The following is an 18776-nucleotide window of genomic DNA, read 5'->3' on the forward strand; positions in this document are numbered from 1 at the left end:
CATTTAACATTTTTTTCCAAAATTTCTCATCTGCCTTTTCTTCTTTCTTCTAAAAGCAACCATTGATATGTCAAGCTCTTGGCGTATTTCTTATTCTTTTTTCTCATCCGCTTCTTATTACTTCCTATTTATTTACAATTCTAACGTCGAGTTTACGTCATAGGGTACGGTTAATTAAACAACTTAAGTTGGAGGGCACAACTTGTAATTTTGAAAAAGCATGGACACACCTTAGAAACTCTACAACCTTGAGGGCATAGCTTAGAAAAAACCAAAGAAAAAAAAGACAGTAGACAGGATATTATAAGATGAGAACAATTTACAAACCACGAGTCTACTACGGCCCTGCTAACCTTTCTGGTATTTTATTTACAGTTTATCTACCAAATGTTGGATTAGTTTTACTGCTTAATGATTCACTTTTACTTGTTATAATAATATTACCTAGATTTTTTCTGAACTTATTACTTACTATAGGCCTTAGCTTAGCTATCAACTCTTATTTTTATCATATGAAGTACATTATTATCTTATTAGACCAATTGTATTAAGCCTTAAGGGTTTGGTATCAAACGGTTTGAATGCGATCGCTTTGAATTGCTGTAGTGAGTGATTTCATAACAAAATGAAAAGATAAAAAAGGGTAAATTGGCAGAATTACACTTCAAACAACAATTTCAGAATACTTGCTTTTTCTTTGAAAAAATAAACACTAATTTCTGCCAATCTAAAGAGCTCAAATAAGAAAGGGCTTTCTACAACTAAGGGATGGATATTCCCTAGGTACAAGTACAGATGAAAAAGGCACCATAAATATTTGAAGACCAAAACTTGTTTAACAGCCATCTCATCCATATACAATCAGTTGTATCCGCCGACTAAATACAAGTCAAAAGGTTCATGGTGAATCAACTACCACTGGTTGCTCTTCACCCATCTGCCCGAGATTATGCAGAGGCGGGTCAACCTCCATGAATCCGCAACTGCATGCTTCCCAAGTCCTCAGGTATGATTAACAATGCTAATTTAGGTGCGTACCAATATGCCTATTGTTGTGTTTGCTGTGGAGGTGGACCAGGTGGTAGAGGAGGCTGTGGCATACCACTTTGATTAGAAGGCTGCCATTCATAGTGAGAACAGTTTAGTTTACGAAATTAAATGAAGGAAATAAACAAACATTTTTAATTGTAAATTCGTCAATTTGCTGCATTTCACAGCAAGGAATAGGAAGATTGAGTCTTGGTATAATTTCACTAGGCCATACAGTTAGTTCTTTCTTTTTTTTTTCGCAATTAAAGCAACACAATTTTGTTCTACCCCTTAAGTTTTATTAGAAGAGTATTTGTCAGTTACATACAAAAATAAACATCTTAATCATGTAACATATCAGTCGCAGAAGAAAATTTTGCACTTGGCAGCAACAAGGTTTGTAAGCTTCCTATTATTTCACATAACCACAATTACATTTCCCATTTTAATACATATCCTTTAGCAAAAAATGGGAATTTATAATATGCCAATTTAATTGAGTATTAAAACAACAATCTAAATGATATAATGCGGTAATGCTGACAGATAAACAGCATCTCAAACACGTACCTGATAAGGACCAAGCCCAGGCATCATCGGCATTTGTCCACCTTGAGGACGGTTGAATGCTCCTGCAGGAGGATACATTTGTGGCCCACTCGTACTTGGTGGGCCCTGCATATTTGGCATGCCATTTGAGAAACCTCCAGAGGAAGGCATTCCACCACTAGGCATGGGACCTGACTGCATAGGGTTCATGCCCATGTAATGCCCTTGCTGCATTTGTGGCACCATTTGATTTGTAGCATTCTGCATTCCCTGTAACAAAACACAAGATCAACAGAGGTCACCAAAAGAACATTTCAAGCAATCCCCGTTCAAGAAGAAATGTGGGAGAGGAAGAATGATATAGTCAAAACATATAATGAGATCCCCATTAAAAGTAGGAACGAGATAACCATGTAAACCCTATTCCCTTTAAGAAATCAGCAAAAGATTGGATAAACAAAAGCCCATAAAAAAAACCAAGAGGAAACTAGGAATGAAACACACTTGACTGAACTTAATAAAAGCATAAATCCTAGTGGATACAAAAACAATGAAGTCAACAACCCAAGTACACAATAGTTAAGTCCATGAAATTTTACCATAGGACCAGGAATTGGCATTTGAGCTGATGTAGGTGGCATCGGCATGGATCCAGGCATTGAAGAAGGGATGTTAGAGGGCATATTATGTGGTGGCATTTGGGGAGGGGGCCGATGAATATGATGATGTGGATGGAGCGGCATATGAGATGGAGGCTGTAACTGAGGCATATTTGGAGGTGGCTGTGGAAAATTAGGCATTTGTTGGGGGATTCCTTGTTGTGGAATTTGTTGAGGATTATGTTGATATGATTGAGGTTGATTGGGAGGCATCATAGAAGGATGGGGGCCTGGTGGCAAAGGAGGTGGATGAGCCTGCTTCTGCTCTCCCTGGGAATTATCAACTGACGGAATGGAAAGTGGCATCACAGCTCCTACACCAGGAATTGTACCCTCATTTCGTGACAGTCCAGGAGGAAATGGTCCCGGTGTTGTCGGCTGTTCCTGCATAGTAAAATTCCCAGCTGCACGATTTGCAAAAGCTGGATTTTGTTCACTGTAGCCTGCAGAAGAAAGGAAAGAAATTAGACAATGCAGCACGCAGGTCAAGAATGCTGATATAGCTCCTTCCTATCCATGCTTATACATAAAATTATAACTAATTGCACTGATGACATTAAATTAAATATGTGTCGACCAACTTCACCCTCCCTCCCCAAAGGAGGCCAGCTGAAATCACCAAGTCAAACCCGTGTGCACATGTTCTCTTAATCTTACAAAAATAATACAGTAAAAATAAATTTTATTCACTAAATAACAGTTTTGAGCTTTTGTTCAATAAACTCAAGTTGCAATCAGTAAAATCAACAACTTAGTATTATAAACTATTCTAATGATTCGATTAAAATCTACACTAAAAATCAGCTTGATCATTAGGAAAAAAAGAAAAAAAAAACTTCAACACAAATCAGGTGAAGAGAACAGGCCTGAGTGACGACATCATGTTCCCCAAAAATTTAGAATCGTCTTGGTAATAAAAAGCACTAAAGAACATGCAGAACAAAAATCCAAGTAAAAACCTTGGTTGTAGCCAGCATTAAACTTATCCCGACCAGTATCTCCCGGCCTATTTCTGCACCAAAATTTTGTCGTGTGATCATTGCTCCCACTGCAAAGAAATGGAGACAATGGTTAGAGATGTTAAGCACATTAATATTGCCTGCAGCAAACATTACATAATTTGAATCAGCTATATAATCCCTTAAAGCATAAATAAGTTTCACATGAGTGATTTTTTCCCAACAAACAAATGCAACTCAAGTGAGCGAAACTAGAAATACGGAAGTTCAATTTTGGACCTATTGCCATTACATTAACCCTGATAAAAAATGATCTAATATTCTAAATTTGAAGGTATTCCTTTCTGAGTCCGCTCAAAAAGTGATACTGCATACTATACAAGAGATGAAGAATATAAATCATTTGGCGAAGCTGCTGCCTTTTTTTACCTATCTGTTCCTGTTTTCTTCGGTGTCTTTTGATTCTGGGCATTTGTTATCTTGTAAGGCCTATTACCTATTATTTGCATTGCTGCTTTGTAATGTAATAAAGTTCTTATTTAATGGTGGGAAAAAGCCTTCTTTTGTTAAGCTACTGTTTTAATATAGATATTCAATGATAGGTAAATTGAATGTTGCAGTCATTTTTCGAAATTTTTTTAATTATCTTAAGAATTGTGTACCCAGCTTTAAGTGACACCAATTGTAACGATTGGGATACTGCGTCGTTTATTTGCCTTCCCTAATAAGGTCCAGTTTCTTTGTACCTCTGAGTAGTCATTAATCATTTTCAAAGGATATTAGAACTTTCTATAGGGTACCCCATGCTTATGTATACATTTACATACCCCATGGTTTTATATATATTTACATACTAACACTCTAACAGGCAATGGAGTAGAGGGAGTATGAAAGCAGGAAAACCAAAGACTATTGGCTTAGTACCATCAACCATGTAGCTTGAAAATAGACAAAGGTAAAAATGGAAAGAATCACTACCCCCCCCCCCCCCTCTTCCACCAATATGAATGTTTGGTCACCACTGTGTCAAAAAAAAAAAAAAGAAACAGAAATATTCTGTCATCATCCTCCAATCGGGGTCTCCATCATACTATTCTTGAATGTACAAGGTGTCAATTCATTTGCGTTCTTGGAAAACAAAAGATATAAAAATTTGGTCAGATATACATATTTCTTTCAGTCTTTCTTGAGGTATTCAGCTACATCTATCCACATACGCAAACTGTAAATGTTTAGAAGATTATGAAATCGAGGTAGCATCTCATAATCAAAAGTATAAGAAAGCAAGGTGCATGGACTTATGCATGCAGTTTCACCAAGTCTTTTACTTGCAGATGGTCACTAGAGAGGAGAGTAAAGGACTAATGAACAGAGGCAGCCAACAAGTTAGAATCCGCTCCATCACCATGTCTTCATTTTGATTCCCTCAAGAGAGAGAGGATACAGCAAGAGAGTAGGTGAAGGCCTCAAACCATTTCATGGTTAGAGTTGACCACTTGGTTCCAAACCAACAGCCTTAATGCAATTCAAGTTGCGGATATTGGTGAGAGAAGCAGGTTCAATGTAAAGAGGGGGAGAGGGGATGATAGAGCATTGGGACAGGCGAGGGAGATGGTAGTGGTGACGTATAAAGGAGTGGGTTCCACATTGAGAGATAAAGAGAGCCTTTGCAACAATTGCTATCTAGGTGGTGGCGGCTACACAAGGGAAACAACTGAAAGTGCTTGTGAGGGTGGAAGTGGCCAGATAGGGGAGTATGTCTTCTAGGTGATGGTGGTTGCCCTGGTTGGGCAAGAGATATGAGATAATGAGAGTTGAAGACTTAGCATTAATTCAAGTCAAAATAATCCCACAGTCTCCACCCTCACTTGATAAATGCATCTTATTTGCCTTTTATTGAGTTATAATCAACCTGAAGGAATCTACACTTTATTTTATGTTTTGAAGCTCTTTAAACCATGCTTGTTGGGAATGTGCGTGGATTCTTGAGCATGGACAAGTTCATATTTTAAAGTTGTATGCATATTGTGTGCTGGCAATGTTTTTTCGTGAGCAATTTTTAAGAAGTCAAATAAGCCTCACTATGCGGGTATTTACACTCATAATCCTTTTACACCAAATTCAAATAAAAAAAAGGGTTCAATATTGATCAGGTGGTGCTAATCAACACGTATCTCTTCTAAATTAAGACAATGTATTCAATTTATTTCAATCTCCAATTAAAGTGCCATCCAAATACCCCTTTCATGTTCTTGTTGGTACCCTCTAGGCACTCTCAAAACCTATGTTACTCGGACTCTTCCGAGAACATAACTCAAAACCACATTTCTTGTACACGACTAGCAGCCCAGCACTCGTCACTAAGAAATAAGAATATAACACACACTCTAAGTTTCTGACCCTCAACAGGTGGATTGTCCCAACAGTCTATTTAGCTCATAGTTTTTATAATGAGAAAGTGAACGAAGAAAGAGAAAAAAATATCAATTCTCTTTCAATTAGTTTAGTTTCTTCGCTATACCCACCCATTTTCCATCATCACTGCCACTTTCCCACTTCTGCCATGAAAAGGAAATCACATTCTCTCTTAACAAATCAGAATCCCAATGGAATTGCATAAATGTTTTTATGTTAGTTGAATATTATCTCCCAAAAAAAAAAAAAAAAAAAAAAAAAAAGAAAAATCTAAAAATTGAAACTCAAAACCATCTTATAGTTCATAACCAAGGAGACATCATTTTCTTCCTTTGTTTTTCCTCAGCTACTGCCTCTCCTTCATATCTTATCTTTCTCTCTTTGAAGATGGATGGGTGTTGGAGAAAGAGGAGGTTGGGAGGTGGTGAAAGTAATTATTGACTATGATCTGGATTTAAGGATGAAGTCTTCCCGCAGAAATGGGGGGAAGAAAACTAAGAACGGCTACCATGGATAGCTTTGGCAGCAGTGTGGCAAATCCGCAAATTGCTTTAATGTGGTTATGCTTTGGGGGTGATGTTGAAGGTGGATTGGGGGTGATGTTTAAGGTGGATTGGGGGTGGTGAGGATGTTAAGGAATTGCAAGTATAGAACCATTTGGAATGATTCCATCCTGGAAAAAAAAATTTAACAAACCAATAACACATACGTGATAAAGGTCCCTGATTCTCTTTCCCGTTTTTTGTCCCCTCTTTAAACTTACAGCACTATAGCTGCGTGCATTCACACCACATCCCCCACCCACATTCTTATCTGTTACTCCCCTCATCCAATATATATTGTATAACATATAACATAGGAAAATGACATGGAGATTAAAGAGGTAAAAAAAAAAGTAGAGATAATACGGGGAGTGTGGATATGGGCAGCAAGCCATGAACTTTATTGAAAAAAAGAAACTAATAAAATAAGGTATGATTCAATTAATGTAGGACATCCTAGAGAGATAAAGGTTTCAATTTATCTGGGATAGATGGAGTAATAATAACTAATCAACATACAGATATTCCACAATCATGTAATCCTGTTCATCTAGGAGATTAAACTAACCTGCACAAAATATATCCAGCAGGATGCCAAGCGAGGTCCCACACAGCATTATCATGGGCATTTGGAACTTCAATTTGTGGAGTCTCATGCCTGCACTCAGCATGTCATAGCAGAGAATGAGATTAATTTATCATTAGCAATAAGAATTTGACCTGCTAAATACATATCACTTAGTCAACAATATTTTTAAAATAATTTACTTATTGTATGACTAATATTCAATCACCAGAATAAAATCCTTTGGATTGTATCGTAGGGAAGTTTATCAGATCCCAATTACAGGAAAATTTCCACCTAGTAGATTGCCAATAACAATAAAGCGGCAGTCCTTAATTTCAAAATGGAATTCCATCATCAGATAGAAAAGCAGCCTTTTAGCAAAGCCACACACAAAATAGAGCCCTTGGCTAATGCTTTTAGGAACAAAAAAGAGCCTTTGGCTGATTCTTATAGGAACAAAAAACTACATAAATTAAAATTTAAAAACACATTGTTCAAGATATTTGAACAATTTTGAGATTTAATCCTTTTTTTTTTTAAAAAAAAAAAAAAAAAACAAAGCTGGGGAACAGAACAAAACCCTCGTTCATTAGCTATAAGCCTATAATCACTGTTATGTGCTGTACTAAAACTATTATTGTCCCCTTTCTTTCTTTTCCATATAATTTTAACTCTTCTCCTTCCTCCATTGTTTAAATTCTCTTTGATGGTTCCCTTATGTTATTTTTTTTTTTTACGGTTCTCTTATTTAATTATGCTTTTATGAATAAAATTGATCCTAATCTCAGTTGGCTGTTTGAAATTGGCCAACTTTCCTCTAAATTTAGCCTAAGAAGCTGTTGTCTCTCCCCCCCCCCCCCCCCCCCTCTCTCTCTCTCTCTCTCTCTCTCTCTCCAACTAATCAAGTGAAGGTGAAAGTAGCAAAATTATTATTTAAGAGAAAATGATATTACCCAACAAGCCAATGGAAAATGGAGCCATCATAACTTCCACTGACAAAGTATTCTTCATGAAATGGATGCCACGCCAATGCTGGTAAGAGGAAGAGGAGAAACAAAGAGGAATAAACCTTCAATAACATTAGTTTTGCAATCAATTCAAAGAACAAGGACCATGCAAGTGAAAGTAGAGAGAAAAAAAAAATGGGTGGGTGACTATAAGCTTTTCATGTGAGGTCTTCCTAAATTTGTTTAAACATAAATGGGTGGTTGACATGTAGGCTTTTCATTGAAAGGCTGACTCCAACCAAGCCAAGCAGCAGAACCAGAATTATTTCAGTTGTGTGTGGGAGATGAACTACTTGTACATTCAATTTTTTAAAAAGTAAAATAAAATTTTCAAAAGCTACCAAGGCATAATAGATAAATTAAAAAATATAAGGAAATCAATCTTCACAAGATTTGAGCTCCTGACTACATGTCTGATTTGGGTTGCCTACCAACTAAGCTAGAATACTTTTCTAGGAGGATGTTTATGGCTTATACAAATACTCCCTTGATTATTTATTTTACTCGTTTACTTTTTCCAGGATAAATGAACAGGGTGTACAAAAGATGTGGATAAAATGTAAGCGATAGGATGTGAAAAGGTGGATGGAGTAGGCGAGAGTAAAAAGGAGTAAATGTTGTGAGGAAAAAGAGTCAGATGGTAAAATGTACTTGCCAAAAATAGTAAATAGTAGAAGAGTTTTTTTTTTCCAACTGATATTTCTTTTAACCGTTAACACAAATACAGAAACTTGGGTTTGATCCTCAAAATATAACAGAACGCAAACAGACATGTCAAATGAGGCCAACACTTTTGAAGAGTTAGAAAAAAATCACATAGCAGTTATTCTATTCTTCCATGACATTGATTTTTAAAAGTATTCCACAAGTAGTGAGTATTAATGAAAAAGAATACTACTTCCAATCCCGAAAGTTCTTTACAGTTACTATTTGCACACAAATTAATGTAATTAGTGAGAGTGTGTTGATGTAGCGAGTGGGTGCAAGAAAAAGGAGGACAGAGTAGGGAGAGTGTGTAAAAAGGTGAGTGTAAGAAAAAGTGGAAAAGTAAGAGAGTGTAAAGAAGTGGGTGATTTAATAAATTGTTGGAAAAAGTATGACAGAACGAATCAAAAGATGTTTCCAAAACTGGAATAAAGTAAAAGAGTAGAGAACTTTCAGGAATGGACTAAAGTGGAAAGCGTAAAGAACTTTCAGAAGCAAAGCCTCGAATGTAGTACATAGTTGGTACTATTGTTTTCCTATTCCCCAAGTTGGAAATTATTGCACATAACATATCTATAATATCAGCATACTAATCTCCTACAAGAATAATACTTCCTCCCGTTTTACAGGGTATGATTTCCATATTGGGATGTTCCAAGTCATATGACAAAGGCCTGATATTCCAGAAAATAAACAAGGTGAATGTAAAATTCAAACCATATCTTTTAAGTAGATAAAAGCATATTTTAGAAAGATTGTTCTATGAAATTAAGTCATTTTAACTTCTAAAGAGATATCCTGAATCATTTTGCAGCTGTATGAGTCCATTACAAATACTTCCTCGGTTCTCCATTTTTCTTCCTATCTACTGTAGCAATGGAAACCATGGGAAGGAGGGAATTCGTGGAAAGTAGGTCCCTTGTTTGAATTTTTTGTAGGAAAGAGAAAGTTGTAACTTGTGCAAAACATGAATATAACTAAACAGTATGAGTGAAACCATTTGGTGGGTAAGGCAAGATGACGGAGAGATAATATTTACCATGTCTATATATTAATAAAAATGATGATTTCCCAACTTTTCACAATAGCCTTTAAAAAAATCAATAAACAAATTATGTGCAATCAATTTTACCTTGTTCTTTTAATTTTTTTCAAATAAATATGTGTATCACTAAATTTATAATTACTTTTTTGGGAACCCAAAATTCCTTAACAACATTACCTTCCTGTATAAGTATCAATCCCATTAACTTTCCTCATTAGCTTCCTAAATTGTATTTTCATAAAATTTATATCCCGTGCATACGTTTAAGTCAGTAATAAAAAGCGAAAGTAGAAAGATCTATGGAAAGCAAACCTAAATGGAAAGTAGGAAGATCAATGGGCAACAAAGGGAATAGTCGTTTTTTATAGGGGGTAATCATTTATTTTCACGAGATATCATTATCCCTACCAGTGACGTCCTTCCTGTGGCCACGAAATGATTCAAGCTCCTTCATAGCCCTTATGTCATACAGCTGCAAGAAAAATGACAATATTCAAGGTCAATCTATACACAAGAATTTGATAGCATATTACGGAAAGGCTATATTACTGATTTCTTCACATATCCTTCACCCTAACCACCCTGCCTCCAAATGCTTCAGGAAGAAAAATGTAGACGATAACAAAAATGAATAGTGTATACCTTGATAATTTGATCCTTGGAAGCAGTTAGTACCCAGTTGCCATTGTCATTCCATTTGACACAAAGCACAGTGTTCTTGTGACCATGACTGAATAATACAAGCAAAGTTAAAAGCAAGACACCTTAATTTATTTAATTTGAATAGTTACAGAATCAAATAGTGTGCACATTTACATACAATGAGCTCAGCTCCTTCCCAGTCTTAGCGTCCCAAAGTTTCACAAGGTTATCTTTACCACCTGAGCAGAAAACTATGTAAACATCTTGTATGCATAGGCAAATTTGCAGTAAAGAGCTAACAGCCTTACACACCTGAGACTAATAAAGACTTTGTGGGGTGCCAGTCAACACTCTTCACATCCCAACCATGGCCTGCCTGAGTTCAAGCCACAAGTGCAACAGTCTTAGGTTACAATAAGCACAATGTACAATATTGAAGAGAGGAGAGGAGAAAAAGGAAAAAGATATGCTAAAGGCAATTTCAACTAAACAATTTAGGCAGCCAAACTGAATAATATATCATGTTCATGGCATAGTTGGCAAATTATTTTCCAGCTACAAATACACAAAGCACATTACCTATTAATGAAGTCTCCTCTTGACACCTGGCAAAATCCCAAACTTTTACAGTAGTATCATCAGAGCAAGAGCAAAATTTCAGGTCTGTTCTGCAGAAGCTGTTACACAACCATAATCCAAATTACAGACATTAATCAAAACTCCAACCTCCAACTCTGTAAAAGAAATATTAAAATAATTACCTCAGATCCCGCACTGATTCTTTATGACCAGATTTGTTGGCCTTGACATTGTTCATATTGTTCTGCCAATACCTAGCAAAAGCGCAGTTAGGAGCATCATGTCAACAATCAAATGCATTAAATAGACTCATTCCAGTACAAAGAGTGAATTTGCAAGATTGCTAAAAGATTCTGTGAGAAATATCAATTAAATTTTAAACAATCCATTAAAAATACATTACTTTATTGCGCCTCCATCATCCCCGGTGACCATCCAATTCTCATTATGACTCCATACCATAGACCTGACAGCTTGTTCATGAGCCTCCACAAAGTAAACCATTACAGGGTCAGAATTGTCTTCTAAATCACAAAACAAAAAGATTTGCAACTTCAATCAAACATACCTGAAGGATCATCTCAAAGTTGAATGACTGACCATTCCAGAGAGTAAATTCACCACTTTGTGAGCCGGTAATCAGACGCCTTCCATTGGGTGTCCACTATTATCATAAGCCAGTCACAGCGCAGTGCCGCAGTGTAAAAGTAAGTAAGATGGATAATAATTCACATTGAACAAAAATGGGCAGCCACTTCATCACCAAAAATGACACAATTGCAAGAAGCATATATTGAAAAACTCTACTTCAACTACTTCCCAAGTCCTTTGAAACCTAAAACTTCCAATCGTTTTGAGATAAAAGGTAGCAAGAAGCATAGCAAACCCTCAACAACAATAGTATATGACACAGCCAACAACAATAGTTCCAAACTTACCAGAACACGATTAATAGAGCATCGGTTTTTGTTCAAAGATGTGTGAACAAATTTTGCTGCAAAGCTTGTTGATGGATTATCAGAATAAGCAGCTGGTGGCAACAACTGCACCAACAGTTACAAGAAAACAACAATGTGAACAAACAAAAAAAAATAATCCTGCGCCTAAGAATTTGACAAAATGAAACCCTTTCATACTTCTAGAAAGCATTCCCAATATGCAATTTCTAGCAGGTTAACAATAATTAGAAATTAATAGAAACCGAACAATATTTTGAAAATTCAGATTGTTTATGAACAAGGCATAATTTCTTCTATTTTTCAAAGCTCACAACAGTTCAACTTAAGCACATATATACAAATTTTATGCTTTATTCATAAACAAACTTACAATTAGACTAAGTAATAAAAAAAATTGTTGGTTTTGTCTGAATGTTTAGTTTTTAATTTAATTTATTGTGTATATTGTTGAAAGACAATTAAAGATAGTAACAGTCAAAAATCTCAAATTTGTGCATTGAGAATTGAAAAAGTCAAAAGTTGCGAGCTTTAAACAGTGGAGGATGTATACTATAAATTCATTTTTAGGGGGAAAAAAATTGCAAAGAGGCCACTCACATCAACAGCAGCAGCAGGAGTAGGTTGCAATATCGTTCGGTCTCTTGAATCCCGCTGCCACATACGAACCTGTAAATAACAGGTATAAAAAGAATTTTCGTTCAGAAAATCTACACTAGTAACCATAAGTATAAGAAACTTTAAGACAGGGCAAGAAGTATCAAAATTTTCAGCTTCAAACACTTCAATGAGTGATCAGTAATTCAAACCAGGAAAAAATTCCACAAATATACTGCAGTTCAATGCACATCCAACAATAACATAAAGAGGAAGTCCTATATACAAATCAAAATGTCATAGCCAAGGTGACAGCCTACATATAAACACAGATACGTGATATAACCTACTGCAAAACATACATGTAATCATGCTTGCATAGCTAATGACATAAGATATTGCAGTAATTCAAAACCTGCATAAACGAGTATCAAAACCCAAAAAAAAAAGAAAAAACATTTTAATCTACGTCATTATCTTTTGCTTCACCTTCATCATTATATTCTCCTAACTCTTCAATCTCTCCAGGTGTAGAACACACCTTGATATGTCACTGCAAGCACCGTCACAAGACTCACAAGTCACAACTAAGACAAGAAGCAACGAAGCATAGTTTGAGGACAGAAATATGCAAGCAGAGAATTATGTTTTAATCTTATTATATTCCTTGGGAAATCTATTACATTCTTTGAGAAGAACAATTTAAGAGCTTAAAAAATAAGCGATGGAAAAACCTATCAAATTCCTAAAGAAAGATCTAGTCTCCATTCTTCAAGAGAAAATCTTTTAAAATAAACCAAATAAAAATAAATAAATAAATTTAAAAATAAAAATAAAAAAAGCCTAATCTTTCTTCAGAAATCAATTGACAAGTTGTAAGAAACAGCTCAAATAGAGGCAGAAAGAAACAATTTCATTCCATTGGTATTATTTTGGTGTAATGCTGTAAGGGCTGTAAATGAGAGATTCTGAATTAGATACCACTTCTGTGATTTGGTAGCAAAGATAGTAGATGCATGTATATCACTATCAAGTATACATTTGCCTCCAGTGTTGATTAATCAAATAATTTCACTAGCAGTTGTTTTCAATTTCAAAATAAAACTTTTAACTTCTAAACATCATGATATAAGTTGAAAATTCAGGATGTGAAATCTAAAAAGTTCCAAACAGTGCATTTGATACTAATTTTTGAAATTAAGATTCAAGATAGTGAATTTAATAAAATCAATTTATATCCTTGTACCCAAACACTGCCATATGAAAAACCAGGACATTGCCTAGGAGCTCAGATGATATTACGGCTGAAGGACCAAATAATCAAAATGCAGAAGCTCCTGCCATGTCAATTGGAGATGCATTACTTGAACTATACTCCGTATTCAATACCTGAAGATATCGGACAATTGTACTTGTATAGTCCACAGCTCGTCTTTGTGTAAGCTTTCTCATCCGTTTTGCAGCATAACTATCAGCATGAGCTACACAAAGCAAATCAGAAAAGAAGTGATCACTTCAGCTTTATTCAGTAACACTCTCTGCAGAACAAGTATATCACCAAGACTATCCCTAAAGGTCTCAAATAAAAAAAAAGTAATCCGATTTCCTACAATAATAAAATTTTTATACATCATAAGCCTCTTCATGTACTATGTTCATTAAATTAGTTCCCTAAATCTCATCTCATTTATAAATCCCAATCCAAGGACACTAATCCAGAAACTCACAATGTCCGCAAAATTTATCCACCACCTAACACTGTAATCATAATCTATTATTATAGGTGGGGAAATGCGGTGGTCGGTGGAGACAAATTACCTTCTTAGAGGGTGGGTGAAAATTGCATTTTGCTTTTAAAAGAAAATGGTCAGCAAGCACATGCAGGGTTGTTCCTACATAATCTATTTAAATGCAGGGAAATACTCAATCAAAAAATCAGCAACAATTGAACTAAACTTGACCGTCTGATTCCAAACATAATTTTGAAAAACATAAACTTTATGCCACAACATTTTTGAAACCCTCCAAGGCCTCCATACACTCATTAACAATTCAATTTATCTAACAATTAACCAAACAACTCAACCAATCCCACAATAAACAATCCCTCAAACCCCCCATTCATAAATTTAATCACTCAAATCTTGAAAATCAAACTGACATTGCTTCCCTACACTACAATTCACCAAAAATAAAACTTGACAGTCTAATTCTAAACATAATGCCCAAAAACATATAACTAATGCCACAACGATTTCGAAAACTCTTCCAAACAGCAAAACTAGATAAACAACTCATTAATCTAACAATTAACCTAACAATTCAACCAATCCCACATCAAACAATCCCCTAACCCCTTAATTCATAAATTTAATCACCCAAATCTCGAAAATCAAACGACATTCTTCCCTACACTACAATTTGCCAAAAATCAAACTTGACAGTCTAATTCTAAACATAATGCCCAGAAACATAAAACTAATGCCACAACAATTTCAAAAACTTTTCCAAACAACAAAACTAGATAAACAACTCATTAATCTAACAATTAACCAAACAATTCAACCAATTCCACATCAAACAATCCCCTAACCCCTTAATTCATAAATTTGATCACCCAAATCTCGAAAATCAAACGACATTGCTACCCTACACTACAATTTGCCAAAAATCAAACTTGACAGTCTAACTCTAAACATAATGCCCAGAAACATAAAACTAATGCCACAACAATTTCAAAGACTTTTCCAAACAACAAAACTAGATAAACAACTCATTAATCTAACAATTAACCTAACAATTCAACCAATTCCACATCAAACAATCCCCTAACCCCTTAATTCATAAATTTGATCACCCAAATCTCGAAAATCAAACGACATTGCTACCCTACACTACAATTCGCCAAAAATCAAACTTGACAGTCTAACTCTAAACATAATGCCCAGAAACATAAAACTAATGCCACAATAATTTTGAATGCTCTTTAAAACAATAAAACTAGACAAACAATTCAATTAATCAAACAACTCAACCAATCCCACAATAAACAACCCCTTAAACCCCCAATTCATAATTTAATCACTCAAATCTCAAAAATCTATCGACATTGCTTCCCCACACTACAGTTCACCAAAAATCAAACTTGACAGTCTAATTCTAAACATAATGGCCAAAAACATAAAACTAATGCCACAAAAACTTCAAAAACTCTTCCAAACAACAAAACTGGATAAACAATTCGTCAATCAAACAATTGACAATCCCCTAACCCCCCAATTCATAAATTTGATCACCCAAATCTCGAAAATCAAACAACTTTACTTCCCTTACAGTCTAACTCTAAAAATAATGCCCAGAAACATAAAACTAATGCCACAACAATTTCGAAAACTCTTCCAAACAATGAAACCAGATAAACAACTCATTAATCTAACAATTGAACAAACAATTCAATCAATCCCTTAAACCCCCAATTCCTAAATTTGATCACCCGAATCTCGAAAATCAAACCACATTGCTACCCTTTATCCTACACTACAATTCACCCCAAAAAACAAAACTAAAGACAAAAAACAAATTGGGAAGAGAGATTACATTCATAAGGAGATTGTTGAGGGTGATGAAAATCGGGAGGAGGAGGGAGATTAGTAGAAGAAGCAGAAGACTGTCGCATCATAGTAGGAGGAGGAGGAGGTGGTGGGCCCCGGTGAAAGTCCATTCCAGGAGGCTGTTGGTGCTGCGGAGGAAGCGGCGGGTGCTGCTGGTACTGCGGCGGAGGATGCTGCATGTGTGGCCGTGGTGGGTGTTGCATGTGATGCGGCGGTGGTTGGTGCTGGTGTTGATGCTGGTGCTGGTGCTGGTGCTGGTGCTGTTGCGGATGTTGTTGCTGTTGTTGTTGGGGTTGTTGTTGTTGTTGCTGCGGTGGTGGTGGGGGTGGAGGTTCACCGTACATCATGGTTGTGGACTTGTGGAGGAGAGAGAAAGAGGTGGGAAATTGAGAGATGGGGTGGTTTAGGGTTTTAGAGAGAGGTGGTTGTGTTCACCATTGAAGTGTGGCCGTGTGGGTGTTGCATAGAGTGTGAAGTTTTGGTACGGAGGGGTGATCTTAGGCCCCGTTTCGTTTTAACTGAACTGAATTGAAACGACAGGAACTTAATTGAACTAAACTAAAACGAATTGAATAGAATTGAATCAAAATGAACTAAATTGAATTAAATTAGATTGAAACGACTTGAACTGAACTAAACTGAAAATAAGTCCCAAAAAACAAAACATTTAGGGTTTGTTTGGCATCATTTTTGGTTTTCAGTTTCCTGTTTTTTTGAAAATCAAAAACCAAAAACAGGAAACAAGAAAAAGGTGTTTCCACTTTTTTGTTGTCAGTTTTCAAAATTATTATGATTTTAATATGTTTAAATAATTTTTGATTCATTATGGGACATATATCATATACTTTTAAAAAACAAAAAACCAAAAAACAGAAAACCAAAGCAATGCCAAACGAACCCTTAATTAGAGAGAGTGAAAGTTGACACAACATAATACGACATGAATCAGACACGAAAAGAGGGGCTAGTGACTTAGTGTCCAGGGTTTACGACCCATTTGATTCAATGGATCAACACAACACATCATGTTTACTCGTATTAAGCAGGTCAGGTTAGTGTTGAGATTTCCAACTCAAATCTTATTTATGGAATACTCCGTAAGTAATACAATAACCTTTTGAAATAAGCTAACACTTTATAATACGGCATAAACTAAACTTTTTTTAGTAGAAGTAGCTCTTGGTTATTTTTCCTATACTTTGTAAGGTTACATCTACTCAACTGCTACTTTAACAAACACTCGTCCTTAATTAAAGCTAATGTATTTGTATTGACTGCGAATGTAATTGATTCAAGTCATTCTAACTGCTACTTTAACAAACATCTCTTTTAGTGTTCTTCCTCTCCATTTTTCTCCTCCATTCTCTATCACTTATGAATTTAGTTTATTTTGTTGTTGTAGACACCTAAAAATGTCTCCCCAAAACCAAACCCGATGATGAACAACCTTTCACCGCCACTATTGGTCGGGTTTAGTATTTAATCCCGAGAGTGCTTTAAAAAGCGTATTTTATTAAATTCATATTTTTGAACAATCCATGGATTAGTCTTGATGATTGGTAAAAGCATAGTTTTAATTTCAGCCCAAACTTATTAATTAATTTTTAGCCCAAACCTTTTTTATTTTATTGTTTTATTATTTATTTTTGGCCCAAACCCTTTATTTATTTTTATTTAATTATTTTCTTATTTTAGCCCGAATAATAAAAAGTCAGAAAAGGCCCGAAATTATCAATCGGCACTTAAAATGCCGAAGGAAATTAGGGTTAAAAATGTATTTAGACGAAAAAACGGGCTGGAATTTCCCGCGCCACGGCAGGTACCTACCGTGTCACGGGAATCCTTCCCGTCTGACGGTAGGATATCCCGTGACACGGGAGGTCTGTCGTGACACGGGACATTCCGTGTCTTTTCCGCGTAAACCCTTAACGCGTTTTTTATCTCGTTTTCTGAAAATTTCCCGCATCACACCAAAAATGTACCGTGTCACGGGAAAGTGTACCGTCTGACGGTGGAGCTTCCCGTGTCACGGTACAGTTTGACCGTGTCACGGGATACTTTTTTAGGGTTTTTATCATTTTAGGGTTCCGTGTGCTCCCTCAGCACATTTTCCCTATAAATACCCCCTCATTTCTGATGAACGGGGCACCGAATAATTCTCTTATTTTATTTTCTCTTTTCTATGCTTTAGCCTAAACACTAGCCTACTCCTTTTCACTTCAAAATTCCTTCTTCAAGCACTCAAAGGAGCCCATATTTTACTCGTGGTTCTGTCCTTAAGCCAAGGCGTGAAAGGTAGAATTGTTTGAGGGTTTGGCCCCAAAATCAACTTTACCTTATTTAATTTAATTTAATTATTGTTTGTTTATTTCCTTGAAGTTACTAACTTGTTTATTATTTTGTAGTTGCAAACAAACAGAATCAAAGTAAGAGTCATGCTCCTTTTGTTTTTATTATTTTTCTAACGATTTTATGTTGTTGGAATTGTGATTAAATTGGTTTTAATATTAATGTTATTCTATTATTTTTATTGATCACCATATTGCATGTTTAAAGGGAATATGTAATTGAAAATCACGCCTAATAAGATAATTTGGACAACCGGTTTAGGATCCCTTTTAATCTTATTATTAATTGAAGTGATCACCAATATTTTAGAATTATTTGTGCATTAATATTCAACCAATTTAGTTAAATAATATTTTGGAGTGAATTGAATATTTTGTTTGTATGCCTTTGAGATCACAGGAATGATTTTCAATATAAGAATCGAGTAGAGGCCAATACGGGCGAATGTGACTCCATGACTCACTTCGTACCATCATCCCCGATCCTCCTTTCGTGGTTCCGAACCATATGGAGTTAGTAATCTCATGGATTATGAATGGGGTGTAACCTTCACGGGTCAATCGT

General features: G+C 35.6%; 1 protein-coding gene across 1 annotated transcript; it reads right to left on the bottom strand.

Annotated features, from left to right (window-relative positions):
- Window positions 1-675: 675 nt before the first annotated feature.
- LOC145555733 (flowering time control protein FY-like) lies at window positions 676-16338 on the bottom strand. The gene is made up of 18 exons (XM_081617462.1): window positions 15850-16338; window positions 13642-13733; window positions 12256-12324; window positions 11638-11742; window positions 11268-11363; window positions 11103-11185; window positions 10882-10953; window positions 10700-10797; window positions 10433-10492; window positions 10299-10359; window positions 10121-10208; window positions 9887-9950; window positions 7675-7753; window positions 6722-6811; window positions 3197-3285; window positions 2178-2680; window positions 1600-1848; window positions 676-1118 (listed from the first exon to the last, which is right to left on the bottom strand). The coding sequence occupies exons 1-18, from the start codon at window positions 16208-16210 to the stop codon at window positions 1047-1049; spliced, it is 2331 nt and encodes a 776-aa protein (XP_081473588.1). The 5' UTR covers window positions 16211-16338; the 3' UTR covers window positions 676-1046.
- Between the last annotated feature and the right edge of the window lie 2438 nt (window positions 16339-18776).

Source organism: Chenopodium album, chromosome 8, assembly GCF_948465745.1.
Source record: "Chenopodium album chromosome 8, dcCheAlbu1.1, whole genome shotgun sequence".
In the NCBI taxonomy this organism is placed as follows: domain Eukaryota; kingdom Viridiplantae; phylum Streptophyta; class Magnoliopsida; order Caryophyllales; family Amaranthaceae; genus Chenopodium; species Chenopodium album.

Coding starts and splice junctions, on each gene's coding strand:
- LOC145555733 (XM_081617462.1), bottom strand. CDS start 16,210: ATGATGTACGGTGAACCTCCACCCCCACCACCACCGCAGCAACAACAA. Junction 10,209..10,298: donor GGGAAGGAGCTGAGCTCATT/GTATGTAAATGT, acceptor TGTATTATTCAG/TCATGGTCACAAGAACACTG. Junction 7,754..9,886: donor CCACAGGAAGGACGTCACTG/GTAGGGATAATG, acceptor TCCTCTTACCAG/CATTGGCGTGGCATCCATTT.